This window comes from Vicugna pacos, chromosome 15 (assembly GCF_048564905.1).
Source record: "Vicugna pacos chromosome 15, VicPac4, whole genome shotgun sequence".
Lineage (NCBI taxonomy): Eukaryota > Metazoa > Chordata > Mammalia > Artiodactyla > Camelidae > Vicugna > Vicugna pacos.
This window is the reverse complement of record NC_133001.1, coordinates 6,714,010-6,731,815: the sequence shown is the minus strand read 5'-3', so window position 1 is coordinate 6,731,815 and position 17,806 is coordinate 6,714,010. Positions and strand designations below refer to the sequence as shown.

The 17,806-nt window shown below is 43.3% G+C and overlaps 1 protein-coding gene across 1 annotated transcript in view; it reads left to right on the top strand.

The window, feature by feature from the left end:
- The window catches only part of LOC102538218 (retinol dehydrogenase 12-like), a 305,649-nt gene that overhangs the window by 551 nt on the left and 287,292 nt on the right, over positions 1–17,806 (top strand). The window contains 3 exon segments of the mRNA XM_072938383.1: positions 332–576; positions 749–994; positions 1,283–1,372. Coding sequence (XP_072794484.1) covers positions 332–576; positions 749–994; positions 1,283–1,372 — 581 coding nt within the window.

Sequence of the window (17,806 nt, the reverse complement as noted above, 5' to 3'; positions counted from 1 at the left end):
AGGAAGGGGATGGCCCTGCTTAAGCACAGAGTGATTCAAGGCATGAGGGATTCGATTTCCAGTCCCTGGGTCTCTGTCAGTTCACCTTAGAAAGCGAATCCAAGTTTTATGTGGAGACAAATCAGCCGATGCAGGGCTCAGGGCAGTCCTGGCTCTCTTGATCTTTGATATGGGCCAGCATTGGAGTGAGGCAATCAGGTCACTTGGAAAAACAATTTAAGGAGGAACTCACTCTCAGGTTCAAACGGGGAGCTCCAACACATCCAAGAGGGAATCCCTCCTTAAATTTTGTGTCTGCTCCACACCAACCTCTTGGTTAGTCCCTATTTAGCTTTGGCTTCTCCCTCCCCACCCTCTATGTGGGCAAGGCTTCCACTGACAGGCCAGCATTCTCTGCTACGTCACTGTGGTTTCTACTCAGCACCCCAGTCTGGGGTCCCGGCTCCGTCCTCCTCACGGTGGTCCTCCTGCTTAGACTAAGTGTGTGTATCTGGCATAAGTGTTATCTCTGGGACCTCCAGCACTGCTCCACAGACCTGACCGGGAAGACGGCAGTGGTGACTGGGGCCAACAGTGGTGAGTGCTCATCCTGCCCTGTCACCTCACATGGGCCACAGCCTCCAACAGCCCCAACAGGGGGTGCAGAGAGGAGGATCAGCACCCACTCTCAGACCCTTGTCTCTCCCCTTGCTCCGCTGCCATCTCCGCACTCCCCGGACCAGCCTTCTCTGAAGCTGCCCTCCCACAGGCGTTGGGAAGAGCGTGTCCCAGGAGCTGGCCAGCAGCGGGGCGCGTGTGATCCTGGCCTGCCACAGCCGTGAGTGTGGACAGCAAGCCCTGGCCGAGATACGAGCAGCCTCACAGAGCAACCAGCTCCTGCTTGGTGACGTGGACGTGAGCTCGATGGCCTCCATCCGGAGCTTTGCTCAGTGGCTTCTGTGTGAGCATCCAGAGATACACCTACTGGTTAACAATGCTGCAGTCTGCGATGTGTGTCTTGACTTACTTCCCCTAAACGCATTTCAGGAGCCTCCTTTCTGGCTCAGGGACCGCAGAACAGGCACCCCCAAGCCTAACCTGTATATCCTGTGGAAACACTCCTCATTCGGACACTGTCCTAAAAAGCCCACCTTAAGTTGTAGCTTCAGGCTTCACTGCCCCGATCTTGGCACATACATGCTCCTGTGGCTTTTCTACTGAACCCCCATATATCCTCCCCAGACATCTCTCCCTGAAGGTTGTTATTCCACCACCCACCACCTATGTTTTCATCTCCTCCCAGGATTGCCCACAACACGTACCCCAGAGGGCCTTGATGTCACCTTTGCCACCAACTACATTGGACCCTTTCTGCTCACAAATCTGCTCCAAGGTAAGGAAGGTTGGGTGCTTATCTTCTGTGCTGCCCCTGTGTCTTCATTCCTCGGGCATTTCCGTGGCTTACCGCCTCCCGTGGCCCCCAGATGCTGCTGAACGATGCCTCAGTACACTTGCTGGACACAGCAGGGGAACCCACTTGGCACCAGCCAAGATTAGGAGGCTGGTAATGGAATCAGTCAGCCCCAAATACAAGCAGCAAGAAGGTGTAAGATCTATGTAGGCCGCCTCCCCGTCCCCCAGGTCTGAGTACTAGCCCAACCAGGAGTCACTCATCCCAGCAAAAGCTTTCTGAGGTCACTGGGCTGCTAGGATTAAGGACGTTCTCCCTGGGGAGGTGGGGGTGGGTGGCAGGCACATCCTCCCTAACAATGTTTTCTAGATGGTCTAATGACCTCTTAAAAAGCTAATTAATTTTTGGCCAGGTAATACACGTCCAAAGTAGAAAATTGAAAGTGTGAAAGTATACAAAATGATATGCAGAAAAAAAAAGAAAAGAAGGAAGAAACTAAAGAAAAAAAAATCTCCTTCTCTCCTTGAAAAGCAGCTCCCCATCCCCCTCCTGGGGGGCAGCTGCCAGTGCCAGGGTCTCATGTTCCCTTTAGCGGGCAATTAAAGTAACCCCACCTGGAAAGTGCAGAAAGTGCAGGGTCAAACTATGCATTTGCAAGTATAAATGTTTTTTTCCCCTTTCCAAAAAGCGTAATATGCTACAACAACCAGTCTGTGCCTTGCTTAGTAATAGTTCTTTAAACTGAATTCTCTCCTGTCTTCCCTCCTGCCGCTAAATCACCGTTCATCATACCACTGTCTTGCTTCAAGTCCTTTGAAGGTAGTCTACGCTTTATAGATATAAAAACTAAGCTGCTTCTCTCCACTTACAAGTCCCTCTGCAGACTGAGAGCCTCACCGTTGCCTTTCCCAGACCTACACTCTTGTCACCAGCCAGCCAATCTGTATCTCTTGGACCACACTCTTCTTTAATTCTGGCTGCGCTTTTGCACATCTCTTTTCCTTTATCTGGAATATCCTTTCCCATCCCTTAAAGGCAGAGTAGCTTTAGCTCAGCTGCCAACACTCAGCACAGATATCACTTGTGCTGTGGGCTCTGCCGTGACCCCTCTGCCTCCCCAGCTGCCCCCATTTTCAGGGCTCCCTTCGCCCCCGTGCCCGTCTCTGTTCCTGCACTGACGCTACTGCATGAAGATCAGCCTCCAACTCAGCTGTGAGCCCCTTTGGCCTTTATGTCACTGTGTCTGCAAGTTTGGGGTTCATTGTCCTCTTTAAGAATAATTTTCTCTCATACAGACTTGTGGTTACCAGGGGGGTGGAGGGTGGGAAGGGATAGACTGGGATTTCAAAATTGTAGAATAGATAAATAAGATTACACTGTATAGCACAGGGAAATATACACAAAATGTTATGATAACTCACAGAGGAAAAACATGTGACAATGAGTGTGTGTATGTCCATGAATGACTGAAAAATTGTGCTGAACACTGGAATTTGACACAACATTGTAAAATAATTATAAATCAATAAAAAATGTTAAAAGAAAGAATAATTTTCTCTCCAACAACTTTTGGCTAGATACCTCCTGCTCAACTTTTCATTTGTGATTCTTCCTTTAAATGTAGGCTCAAGATACTTTTAGCATTTTGAAACAATAAGTAACTCATACATGACAGCTAGTATTTTTCATACTTTATATAATCCAAACTTCTTTTTTGATTTAAGTTAGATACTCTTTTTTTCTTTTTCTTTTTTAAGATTTAACTTGTTCTCTTGATAGTAATTTTACTTTCCTTTTTTTTTTTCTGAAGTTAGTGTAAAAAACTTTTTTAAAGCCCCACTTTCCCAAATATCTCTGCATACGTTTCTTGTCCCCTAAACTTAGCAGCCATATGTCCTTAGCAGGTAGCTTGTGTCTTTCATAGTCCAGGGGCCTAATGGATACTCGTGCAATGAATAAGTAAGTGACTGAATGTATGGATGTGTGAAAGACAGCTTTCACAGCGTTTCCCGTCTCTCCTTCCCCCTCTTAGCCCTCAGTGAGATAAAAATACTAACCAGGATCAAGTACATTACCTCCAGCTGGCAAGTGGAAGAAAAGCAAGGCAAAACCCCACTTTTATTTTAGGCAAAAAAACAAAACAAAACAAAAAACCCCACAAAAAACAAAAAACAAAACCCCCAAACAAAACAAAAGACGCACTAAAATCAAACAAGAGGGAAAGCGTGAGTAAAGCAGCTGGAACGGAAACGCAGCCTCGGTCACAACCGGCTCCCCGCGCCTCACCTGGGCGCCTGCGTGGGCGCCGCTCTCCGGACAGCCCAGGAGGGGCCCCGCCCCGAGTCTCATGGAGAAGCAGGCTGGGGGGCGGGGGTGGGCGTGAACTCCCCCAAATGAGACTGGTGAGAGGTTCAAAGGGACTACATACGTGTCTGTGATGCACTTTTACTTAAAGAAAGAAAAATTGAAATAAACATGGCAAAAACTGCAATCAATAAAGTTGGATGGTGAGTTCTTGGGTATTTATCATATATTTATAACTTTCTTAGTGTTTGAAATATTTTATAATAAAAAGGAGAAGAAAGCAATTGCTCACCTAATAGTAGACCCTCCGCCCACTCACCTCCCCACCTGACAAATTCTCCTCCATCTTTGATCTCATCTTCAGTATCTTTCTTTTTCAAAGTAGAAGCCAGATGCAGGTGACTCCCAAACCTGTATTCAGCTCAGACACCTTCTCCTACCTGACTTCCTGTCAGATGTCCCCACTGGGATGTTGCTCAGACACCGCATCCTCAGTGCAGCCAAAAGCACCCCCGCCCACTGCCTGTTGCCCACGGCTGGAAGGACACGTTGTGAGACAGTAGCTACCCAAGCATCTTGTTGAATCCTTTGGATGCTGATGATAAAGAAGAAGATCTCCCAAGCTTTTTAACAACAGAAAAGGTTTTCTACAAATCAAAATCAACCTGACAGCAGACTTCCTATCAGCAATGTGACATACTAGAAAACAGCTACTAGAAGCAATGAAACTTCTATGCAGATAGCCCCAAAGAGAGAACTTTAAAAGAGTTTTGATTAAAAAAAAGAAAGAAAAGAAAAAAAGATTTATACCATACCATTTATGTAAATTAAAGACATATATACAAAGACATATATACAAAGACATATATACATGTATATATGCCCTGTATATTTTACGTGGATCCATAAATGATCAATAACAAATGGCAAACATACAAGAGAAAGGTTTGTATAGGGGAATTGGCAAGGGGATGAGGATAAAGAGGAAGAGATAGACAGAGTGGGGTCTGTTTCAGGCATCTGGTGGTAATGGCCATGAACCAGTAGAAGGAACCTGCTCCTGAGGTCCAAAAGGGAGGAAAGTCACTAAAAAAATATTGAAATTCCTAACCGTGTTTGAACAATAGACCATAAGTTTTCATTTTACACTGGGCTTCACAAATTATGTAGCTGGTCTGGCTTGCCATCAGATGGTGGCTAGAACTGAAACATTCAGGCTAGCTTGACTCACAAATCCAGCATCTTGGCAGGGCTGCCTGAGAGACTGGGACTCACTCTTCTCTCCCAATGACTGGCTTGGGCTTCACATGGAAGCTGGATCCTGAGAGTGAGCATCCCAATTGGCAGAGGAAAAACTTCAGATCACAAGGTCCTGCGTCAGAAGTTACACAGTATCACTTTCTTCATATTCTACTGACCAAACCAAGTCATAGGGCTAGCCCAGATCAAAGAAGAGGGGATGGGGGAATGGCAAGGCCTCTTTGCAACAGAGCACCTGGGAAGGAAGTCTTTATTTTAGCCAGCTTTGGAAACATACCCTACCACACAATGTTTATGTCCTATCTGCCCATCAGGTCTGAGTCCCCAAGAGGACAAGAGAAGGATGTGCCTGCTGCTTTTCTGCTGCCCCTCCTTACCTCTGCCACAGTCCCCAACTGGAGCCAGGTGAATTGGTTTGTCCCAGGTAGGGGAAGAGATCTGCCTTGTCCACTTAAACTTTGAGAATGACTACAAGACTGGCCTTGGCCAGAGAAGTTGTGAAGTATGTTGATCACCTGACCACATAAAGTAGTAGGGGAAGGGTGGGCCAAGTGAACAGGTGCAGAAAGCCTGGGGACAGGCTCTCACTCCTTCCCTCCGATCAATGGGCACAACTGGAATGAGGCATTCAAAGCAGGCAGAGGGCCTTGCCGTTCAAGGTATAGTCCCCAGCCCAGCAGCACCAGTGTTACCTGACAGTGTGTTAGAAATGCAGAATCTAAGGACCTAACCTGGACCCACTGAGTTGGATCTACAATTTAACCAGATCTCCAGGTGATCTGTATGCACGTGAAGGTTTGAGAAGCTGGTAGGCTCTTAAACACAGGCTCTCACCTTGACCACACAGTGGAATCACTTGGGAAGGTTTACGAGTCCTAGTGCCCTGGCCACACCTCAGACCAACTAAATCAACCTCTCAAAGTGGGGACCCTGGCATTAGTATATTTTGTTCCTCACTAGGCAGCTCTGCTGGTGAGTGAGAAAGCCAGACTCCAAACCCTTCCTGACTTAGGACTCCTCACTGGGTGAGCCCCACGTGGCTCTTCTCTGGAAAGCAGGGAGCCAGGGCTGAGCTGCCAGTGGGGTCCAACTCTCCCTCTCCTCATCAGAGGCTTGTAGACTTTGGTTTTCCCAATTATTTCCTGCCCTGCAGGCTCTGAGTTTGGCCACTCTCACTTCCCACGCTCACCCCTGTGTTTGAAGCCAGGACTCCAAGGGGCATCTCTCCACCGGAGTGCGAACAGCAAACAAATCAGTCTGAACACAAATAAGTTTGCTTCCTAACAGGAACCTCAGTTCAGGGCTGAACAAACAGGCAGGCAGAGCCCTGCCCGACTCCCAGACCCCCAGCTGGTGGCAAGGCCCAGCCCCTGCAGCTGGCCGGTGGGAAAGTGAGGTTTCCTAGGACTTCCAGCGCTCCCTTCCACCCAGTGCCCTGCCCGTCCCTGGATGCAGCCTTAGTAGGGGATGGCAAAGGCTTGGTGACAACCTTGGAAACCCACTTGTGGAAGAGCCTTAGAAAGGTTACAAGGGCATGAGGGAGAGTCTGGGCTGGTACGCAGGGCTGTGACAAGTCCTCTTCTCTCTGCCTGGCGCCCCCTGACACCTGCCTGCATCACGCGCACACACACGTCACCACCACCACCACCATCATCTCTAGCTTCCTTTCTTCTGAACACGGATACCTCTTTCTGGATGGTTCTTTCATCCTCTCCCCTCTCCAACTCCATCTCTTACAAGATGCTTAGAGAGGTCACACACATGATAACCCAACTCTTTTTGTGTTTTTTCCATTTCAACAACACCCCTGAGTTTCTGAACCCTCAGCCCAGGTTCGAATGAGATGATGCTGAGAGAGGCAGAAGCTGATAGGCTTTTAGGTGACCTTTTAAAAAAGAACCAATACCTTTGTTCTTCTCTTCTGGTGTTGGAATTTCAGTCAGTTATGAGTAGCTGACACAAGCTAGTCTTTAAAAGAATTTACTCCCTCACACACACACTCTTCCACGACAGCTCCATCCCCTCTCCACCCTCAAAGGAAAATCATAATCCCTCCCCTTGAAGGGCTGTGGGCTCGGAGGAGAAATCAATTCAATTCAATTCCATTTCAGCCATTTAGCCTGACACTCTCATTGTGGAACGTAGCATCAGGTGGACCTGGGTTTGAATTCTCACAGTTGGCTAGCTGTAAACCAAATCACTTAGCTGTTCAAGATCCAGTTTCCTCCTCTGTGAAACGGGAATGACAGCAGGATCATGGGGCTCAACAAGGTAGCATAAATACACACCCGCACAGTGCCTGTGGTATCAATAGAGGTTTGGCAGAGGACCATCCCCCTTTCTTGTTCCTTCTCCTTTCCTTAGAAACTGAAGGAATACGGGAGACACAGAATTCAATTCAGCAAATATGTTCATCCCCACTGTGTGCTGGGCACTGTGGTGAGCATGGCTGGTAGATAAAATGACAAAAATTTGCTGACCTGGGTCTGGGGCTGTCATGGGCACACAGGGTACAGTAAGCTGGAAGCTGAGTCCTGGACTGAGTTTTGCCTTTTGTGCAAATCACTCCCCACTTAGTTGGGCCTCAGTGTCCTTCCTTTCAGTTCGACAAAGGGTTTAGATTAGTTGGGGTAGAAAACATACTAGTCTCACTGTGCAAGTGTTGTTTGCCCTGGTCCTTTTACTTTCTCTCTGATCATTGCTGCTTCCCTCTGCCTTTGCCCGTTCTTAAAGTTGGGAGTTCTCAGCGGGTCCACACTGACTAGCTCTTCTCTCTTCCATCACTTTCTTTCTGCATAGTGTCCCCCACCCCTTGCCTTCCTCAGCTTTCATCTCCTTGAAGGTATCTGCAGAGGGAAGCCCCCTCCAAGGAGCCTTCCTGGATCTCTGACGTTTTAGGTAATCTCTGTCCTTCACACTCCCATAGAATCTGCCCTTTTAGTCTCATAGTTGCATTCCTTAGTTGTGAGTCTCTGCCACCATGAGACTGTGAGTTCCCAACGGGAAGAAACTGTAGTCTTCCATCCTTTGTACCCCTCATAAACCCAGCACATAAAATAGGTCTCACACAAATAGGTGTTTGTTGACCTCAGCCTAATTAAAGAGCATAGGAGTTCAGAGGAAGTCTTCAAAGCAGCATACATAAGAAAAAGCTAGGAACCAGTAGGTGACTGCAAAGTGCGATGTGTGCTGGCCATGTGCGCCTCCTCCGTGTTACTGTGCGTTTCTGGGAGGGAGGAACAAACAACAGCTTGTTTGCTCTGGCCTGTCAGGTGCAAGGGGACGCAGGAGGGGCCAGGAGGGGAGAGGCAGGTGTGGGCTGGAGCCGAGGCGGCCGGGCAGGGGGAGGAGGTGTGAGCCTTCTCCCCAGGTCGGTCCCAAGGTCCCTCTCTTCCTGTAGGCTGTGCTTGACTTGAGGCCTGATGTGTTGTGGGCCCTGCATCTCAGCTCCAATGACCTGCAGAGTCCCCAGTTAGCACCTTTCTTCTGGGTGAAAAATTCTCCCTTTGGAAAGATGAAAGAGAAAGATGGAGAGAGACCCTGCAAAAGAGAGGGTGAAAAAAGAGAAAAGGGACAAGGATTCATGAGGGTGCTGGAAGAAGAGGGAGCCAAGGGGCCTCCCAGCGCATCTTCTTCAACTTCCTAGGCTCCCAGTGGCCCTGTGGTCCTGACTAGGGCTCAAAACATTGGTGTCTACAGATGAGTTTCTTCCATTGTTTATAGATTCAAGTCCAAACAGGCTCCAAAGGGTGAAGTACCAAGCATGATCCAGGACAAGGTGTGATACACACCAAAGTAACTGCATGACTTTGCTAATTTATATCAAGGGAAACCTGGGGAAATGTATAGCTATGGACCCCCTAAGGCACAGAATCAGGTAGGAAGGAATATAAAGTCAGATTAGGCAACATTTATTTATTAGGGCTCAGTAAGCAGAGATTTCTGATTTGATGTGTTAGCTTGAGTGGTTCCAACTATTTGCTTGGTTGGGTGATTGAAATCTGGAAGCTAGAATGCCAAAATGTCTTTGGTATACTGTGGATGAGAGTGTCCAAAGGCTAAGGAAGATTGGAATGCTAGAGTAGATTCATCATATTAGACCTGTTTACCTGCCTCCTAAAAATGTGCTCAGGAAAGGACAGAGGACACTGCTTTTACCAAGCCTGAGAGAAACACGTTCACAAGGAGAGCCCTGACATCCTCGGAGATCTCTATCGTGGCTATTCCTGTAGGCCAAAAATGATGGTACGAATTTACGCCATTGAATCTGGCTCCACAGATTCAGTGGGGACGCTGGGATCCCAGGTTGGCAGGGACCAAGTGATGGTACTTAATAACCAAAGACTAGGTAGGTACGATTACTGTAATGGGCTCATGAATAATGTGGCCACGGTGGGAAGGATGGAGGTCAAACGTGGGCTCAGTAGTATGGATTCTCACTCACCAAGGCCAGTCTGGCTATAGCCCCTGCTGAGTGCCCAACCTGCCAACAGTAGAAACCAGTCTGGAAATTTGGAATTTGAGTTCCCAATTTGGAAATCAATCAGCAACTTGGCGGCAGCCTTTTTATATTTGAAAGAGCAGTGCTTTGTTCTCACTGGAATATCCAGTACCTGCAACGTGGGTTTGCCTCCCTGCCCTCAGTGCTTCTGCCAAAACATCTGTGAGTGTGTAGAATGCCTTATTTACTGTCCTGGCATTCCACATAGCATTGCTTCTGACCAGAGAATTTCCGTTACAGCAAATGAAGAGCAGCGATGGACTCACACTCTTGGAATTCCCTGGTCTTACTATGTCCCCCATCACTCTAAAGTAGCTGGCCTCAGAGAACAGTGGAATGGCCTTTTGAAGACTCAAAAGGTGCCGGCTGGGTGGCAGCACTTGAGGGCTTGGAGAATGCCTTCAGGATGTGCTCTCAATGAGCAACTGACACATGGTACTATTTCTCTCAAAGCAAGGATCCGTGGGTCAGGAAACAGAGGCTAGAACTGAGATAACACACGGTACTTCTCTAGCAAAATTATTGCTTTGTGTCTCTGAAACTTTGGGCTCTGCTAATCTAGAATATTTGTTCCCCTAAAAGAAATATTTCCACAGGGGTCACAGCAGCAGTTCCATTGAACTGGAAGTTGAGACTGACCCCGGCAACTTTGGGGCTTCTCTTGCCAGTGAATCAACAGGCAAAGAAGAAGGTTATTGTACTGCCTGGCGTGATTGGTCCTGACGATCAAGGCTGGAATGGGGAGCCTCTTGGTAGTCTCATCTCCTGTGATTGAGGCCAACAGTAAAACTATTACAAACTAATACAGGAAGGAGTGTTAATAGCACAGACCAGAAACAAAGGTCACCGCCGCAGGCAGGAAATATAAATGGGGAGTTGGAAGAGCATATATAAATACCAGCTAAAGCAACATAACCAGTTGCAGGAATGAGGACAAAACTTTTCTTTTTATTTTAATGTAAATATTTTTGTGTTTTAACCAAAATTTCCCTTCCCCTTCTCATTCCTCTACTGTCTAAATAAGTTTTTAACATTATTCATCAGTAATTGAGTTACAGGATATCACAGGGGCAGTGTGACTTAGCTAGAAGAGAAGTGAACATTGCCAAACTAGGAAAACTGTGAACTTACAGGCTTTGTATCCCCTTTTGACAGGGGAGGGTTAGAAATGAACTTTTTCTTTCTCCACATCGATAACCAATAGATCTGATATCTTTTCATTATTCAAGGGCTAGGTATATTATGTTAAGCAGAAGCACAATTTTCTGTATTTTGCTTTCAAACTATTTGAAAGTTAAGTATGGTGAAAACAGGTGTTTATGGATGCCAAGTTGACAAAGGGTGGACTGTGATGGCTTTGTACGGTGTCACCTTAGTTAAGCTGGAATTTTATTCCTAGAATTTCTTTTCCTGTATGGTTCTGGGCTAGGGTAGGCCACAGGAGAAATTGGCATGATATTTGAAAGCTAGAAGTGAAGCAGCCATGATTGTACTTGGGAAGTCGCTGTAGGGTCAATGCTACTGCAGCTGAAGCTCAGTGACCTGGTGACCTGTTGGTTCACTTTATGGGTGTGAAGCTAGAGCCAAGTCTGCAGCTCTTTGAGCTCTCATTGGATCTCCTCCTTCAGCTTCTCCAACTCCTGGTCAAGGTGCATTGTTAGCTCTGGGATAAAAGGCACCAGATTCTTCCACGGATCTCTTGCATTATGGAAGTTGGAAGCTTGGAGGTAGTGAAAGAAAGAAGTGTTTGTTCCCTCTTGTGAGTTTCAGCTCTTACTCGCAGGTTCCAGTTGTCCTGTTTCTCCCCACTTCATGCCCGTTATTCGTCTCTCACTGCCCACCCTGCTGATTTGAGGTCTCAGGACTAGATGCAGAAGCAATAGTTGTATTAACTGTTTAACTAGCTCCCATAAGTATGTAAGATCAAATTTCCGTAATAAATTCCTTAATCTACATCACCCCTAGTGGTTTTGATTCTTGAATCAAACCCTCTCAGCTCTGTGGGTTATACTTTTCTCAGTTTGTGACTTGCCCTTTATCTTTATTTATTGTGTCATTTATTGTACAGAAGTTTTAAGTTTGAATGTGTCAAAATTTATGGTGGGTGTTTCTTGTATTTAAGCAATTCTTCTTTATCCTGAGGTCATAAAACTATGTTGTGAGGTAGGAATCTCTTTTTTTCTTTTTCCATATTTATAACCAGTTCCTCTGCCCACACTTTTTACTTTATGAGAAGTGGTGATATTGCATAAGGCAAGTTCTACAACCTTGTTCAATTTATTCAAGTTATCTTAGATATTCTTGGTGTTTTGTTCTACAGTTTTTGAATCAGAATGTCAAGTTCTGCAATTTTATTGGGATTATTTAAAATTCTAATTACATATAATTTTTAAAATAATTTTGGGAATAATTGTCACCTTTTGACACTGAGTCTTCCCATTCATTTATTCAGATCTTATTTTATGTCTTTCAATACTCTTTTCAACTTTTCAAACATTTCACATATCACATCAGTTTATTCCCATGTATCTTACAGTGTATGTTGCAGTTATGAGATATATGTTTCTATTACATTTGTTAATAATATTTACATTTACCAATTTTTATATATTGATCACATATCTAGAAACTTTACTCAATTTTCTAATTAGTTCTAATAGTTTCTCTATGAATTTGCTTAAATTTTCTCTCTAGATAATCATATTGTCTACAAATAAGAGTTTTATCTCTTCCATTCCAATCACATCTTTCTTTTTGTGTCTTGTTGCAATGTATCACCAGTACAATGATATACAGACACTATAATAATGGATATGCACCTTATTCTTGACTTTAGGACTTTTCTGAAGTCTCATTTTTAAATATATTTTTTTTTCTTTTGGGAGGAAGTAATTAGGTTTATTTTTTCAATGGAGGTACTGGGAATTGAACCCAGGACCTCATGCATGCTAAGCAAGCATTCTACCACTGAGCTATACCCTCCTTCAATATGATTCTTATTGTGGATTTTTTATGACTACCCTTTACCCTTTAATTTGGTAAAGTATATAGTTTTTAAATAAATGAATGTTGAATTTTATAAAATTTTTTCTGTTCCTATTAAGATCATTATATTTTTTCTTCAATATGGTTATAGAAAATACTACTTTGATACTTAGCTTTTTACCCTGAAGTTTACTAAAAGGTTCTTTTTTAAAATGACTGTAGAACCTTATCAAATGTCCTTCTGCATCTATTAAAAGTATTACATATTTTTCTTTAATCTGTTAATATGGTGTATCCTTAATAGATTTCATGATGTTGAACTTTCTTACATTTCCAGGACAAACCCTACCTGATCATGATTAATTATTATTTTTATGTAAACTGCCAAGTTTGATTCACTAATATTTTATTTTACATTTTGGCAACTTAGCATTGTACGGATAATTGATTTAAAATTTTTTTCTTTTAAACTATTCTTTTCTGGTTTGGATATCAAGGCTACATGAGCCTCAAAAGTGATTTGAGTAGCTTTCCCCCTTTCAACTCTGAAATAGTATAAAATCAGAATTACTTGTTTTGTAAAACTATTGAGACTGGATTTTGCAGGGGAAGGAAAATTTTGGTTACCAACGAATAGTGGTATATTGTTTTCTATTTTTTCTAAATTCAATTTTGACAATTTGTATTTTTCTAGAAAATGATATGTTTCTCATAAGCTTTCAAATGTATTAACAATGTTTTTTAAAACATTTTTTATTGACTTACAGTCATTTTACAATGTTGTGTCAAGTTCCAGTGTAGAGCACAATTTTTCAGTTATACATGAACATATATATATTCATTGTCACATTTTTTTTTGCTGTGAGCTACCACAAGATCTTATATATATTTCCCTGTGCTATACAGTATAATCTTGTTTATCTATTCTACATATGCCTGTCAGTATCTACAAATTTTGAACTCCCAGTCTATCCCTTCCCACCCCCTCCCTTGGCAACCACAAGTTTGTATTCTATGTCTATGAGTCTGTTTCTGTATTGTATTTATGTTCTTTTTTTTTTTTTAGAATTCACGTATGAATGATCTCATATGGTATTTTTCTTTCTCTTTCTGGCTTACTTCACATAGAATGACATTCTCAGGAGCATCCATGTTCCTGCAAATGGCGTTGTCAGTTTTTATGGCTGAATAGTATTCCATTGTATAAGTATACCACTTCTTCTTTATCCAGTCATCTGTTAATGGACATTTAGGCTGTCTCCATGTCTTGGCTATTGTAAATAGTGCTCCTATGAACATTGGGGTGCAGGTGTCTTTTAGAAGTAGGGTTCCTTCTGGATGTATGCCCAGGAGCAGGATCCCTGGGTCATATGGTAAGTCTATTCCTAGTCTTTTGAGGAATCTCCATACTGTTTTCCACAGTGGCTGCACCAAACTGCATTCCCACCAGCAGTGTAGGAGGGTTCCCTTTTCTCTACAGCCTCTCCAGCATCAAATGTATTAACAATGTTATTCAAAAAAAATGTTATTCACAATAATCCCTTACAATAAAATAATCTCTATTTTATTTGTAGCCTTGCTCTGCCATCATTCCTAATAATGTTTATTATGCCTTTTCTTCAGGCTAACGCTCTCCCAACTGTGCTATTTTGGCGACCCACTTATTATGCCTTTTCTCTTTCTTGTCTTGATAAGCTTTGATAGTGGTTTGTTTATTCTATTATCTATTCCGAAGAAACATTTTTGATTTTTGTTGATCTTCTCAACTGTGCCATCTTTTTCTATTAACTGTATCATTTTTTTCTATTTCATTACTTCTTGTTCTTATCTGTATTTTTTCTTTTCTTCTATTTTCTTTAACTTTCCTTGTTGTTTTTTTCCTACCTACTTAAGTTGAACACTTCATTCATTGCCAGTCTTTATTTTTTTTTGTTACCTTGTGTTATAGTAAATTTTAAATATAAACAAAAGCAGAATGAATACTATAACAAAACCCCACGCACTCATCAGTCAACTTCAAAAATTTTCAACTCATGGCCAATCTTGTCTTGGCCATTACCTACCCCAGATTATTCTGAAGCAAATTCTGACATGATTTTTTTAAAACTTTTTTTTATTGATTTATAATCATTTTACAATGTTGTGTCAAATTCCAGTGTTGAGCACAATTTTTCAGTTATACATGAACGTATATATATTCATTGTCACATTTTTTTTCTCTGTGAGCTACCATAAGATCTTGTATATATCTCCCTGTGCTATACAGTATGATCTTGTTTATCTATTCTACAATTTTGAAATCCCAGTCTATCTCTTCCCACCCCCCGCCCCCTTGGTAACCACAAGTTTGTATTCTACGTCTGTGAGTCTATTTCTGTTTTGTATTTATGCTTTGGTTTGTTTGTTTGTTTGTTTGTTTTTAGATTCCACATATGAGCGATCTCATATGGTATTTTTCTTTCTCTTTCTGGCTTACTTCACCTAGAATGACATTCTCCAGGAGCATCCATGTTGCTGCAAATGGCATTATGTTGTCAGTTTTTATGGCTAAATAGTATTCCATTGTATAAATATACCACTTGTTCTTCATCCAGTCATCTGTTGATGGACATTTAGGCTGTTTCCATGTGTTGGCTATTGTAATAGTGCTGCTATGAACATTGGGGTGCAGGTGTCATTTTGAAGTAGGGTTCCTTCTGGATATATGCGCAGGAGCGGGATTCCTGGGTCACATGGTCTGACATGATATATTTTACATTAAATATATTTTCATGTGTTCAGTAAGTTTTTATAAAATATAAGGATTCATTATATGTAGCTAAAAATATCATTATCATACCTAAAAATATCATTATGATACCTATAAAAATATATACCAATAATCTTTCATGTCATCTAATATCCAGCATTTAAATATCCTCAGTTATCTCATAAATATTTATACAGTTTCTTTGGCTCCTAATAAGGTCGATCATTACAATTGATTAATACGTCTTTTATGACTCTTTTTAACCTACAGTTTCTCCCTTTGTCTTTTTTTCCTTTCTTAAAACTAGTAACTTTGTCCATCAAAAGAAAACATTAAAAGAATGAAAAGGCAGGCCACAGAGTGGGAGGAGATACTTCCTTCTATATATATTACCACTAAAGACTTGATTCCAAAATATCTCTCTCCATCTATACAAAAATAGTCTTACAAATAAATAAGAAAAAGATAGTAACCCAATGGAAAAATAAGTAAACCACTTGAACACGCATTTCACACAAAAGTGGCTCAATTTGAACAGTCTTCAGGGAAATAAGTGTAAATTAAAACACATTTTGCTAAAGTCCCATAGCTAGAGGATTTGAATCTAGGCAGGCTGTTAACCTCTCTTGCTCTAATTACTTATATGTAAATTGGAGATATTGATGTCTATCCTCAGGAACTTACAGTTTGAGAAGAATTAAGTGAAACAACAGAAAATAGTTAATAATGTACTGAAAATCCAGAGCTAAACATACAGTGACCATACTTTTACCTAAAAATCATTACAAACAGAGGTAACAAAATGTGCATAAGTCTTCTTAACAAGTTTTGTCTTGTTCTTTTGTCAGCTCCCCCGATTCCAGGGTGCATGCTGATATTGTAAATAGCCTCTCTCCTCCCCATAATAGCTTATCCACTGAACTAAAAACACAATCTCATTTAATTTTTGTAAGAATCCCATTAAGTATTTTCTCACCTGAGAGATCATTCCCATTTTATAAGACATTAAGGCTTAGAATGAATAAGCCACTTATCTGAAGTCACAGAAATGTTCAGTGACAAAGTTGGAATTTGAAGCCATTTTGTCCAACTCTAAAATCCATATTTTCCACCATCATGCTCCATTGTTCCCCATCAGCAAAAGCTGCTGTCTTTGTGAGCCCAAAAAAGTGGATGTCTCTATCCCACCTCACAAGGCCCGCTTTTGGTGCCTCGGTACTGTATCCTGGTTGGGTCCTGGGGGCTGGGTCACAAAGCCCCTCCTTCTCAGAGGAAACCTCCTCAAAAAACTACATTGAGAAATGGGGTAGTGTGCATAGCATTTGGGAGTTATGGGGGAAAGGGTTCTAGAACTTCTTTATTCCCAATGGGACTGACCTCATGTAAGAGAGAGCCTCTCCCACCTACACCCCTTCCCTAGAGCTCTCATTGGTGTTCCCTCATCTCTGACCCTGCATCCTCTGGCCAGAACACAGTAGCTAGACCTGGGACCAGATGGGTCACTCGCCCATCATTTTGCACACAATCTCAACGTTCCAGGCTGCCTGAGGGGCTGCTCAGAAAGCTGTGGGTATTCGCTGAAGTGGAAGCAGGGAGGGGCAGGTGGCTCCCCATCCTAGCAAATTTCCTCCAGCCCTTACTTGGCAGAGCAGACAAGGCCAGTTGGTGTTCCGAACAGCTGATGCCTGGACAAGCCATTGAACTGCACCTCGACCTGACTGAGTAGTTTCAATGTTAGGCATTTTTGCAGGGAGGCAGAATGCTATGGGAGCCTGGAAGGCAGGAATCCCTGGGAGCTCCACAACCAGACTATAGTGCTCACTGCGCACGCACCAGGCCAATTCTAAATGCTTTATATGCAGTAACTCATGTAATTCAGCAACTCCATGAGGTACCTACTATTATATCTGTTTTACATGTGAAGAAATTCAAACAGTAACTGGAAACTTGCCCAAGGACAAGGGTAAATACTGATAATCCATCTGCGAAACAGGGATACAAATGCCTGCCTTACATCCACATAACACAGGTTTTGCAGGACATTGACTCCTATGAATTGGCAATGAATTCGTATTTCTTAATCTGGAACCATTACAGTTTTTCCCCTTTCACTTGTTTTAATATAAGAAAGGATTTTCCTAGGTAGTGGGTGCAAAAAGTGCCTGGAAAGATCCAAAAGAAATTGGTAACTACAGCGGTGTGTCCAGGCAGGGAAGCTGGATGGCTGGCAGACGAGGTGGGGAATTTACTTTTCACTGTGTTTATAAACGAGATATTTAAATTAAATTTTAAAATTTTTAAGGTCTTGCGTGGTCACAGATGAGGGCTTCTGCTTCAAGGCCGCGAGCGGATAAGCCGAGACCTGAAGGCGCCCACTGGCAGGGTGGCTCGCCCGGGATCACCCGAAGCGAGCTCAGGGTCCTTTACGCACCCCCCCCTCAAGACCGCACCAGCGGGGGGCACTTTTCAATGCGGAAGGAGGGAGGGTGCCGGCCTCCCACGGGCGCAGAAGTGCACGGGGCTTTGGAGCATCTGGGGGGTCCACTGCGCTGGAGGCGGCGTCTGGGCCCAGGAAGCTAAGGCCCGGTCCGCCCCGCCCCGTCCAACTTAAGAGCCC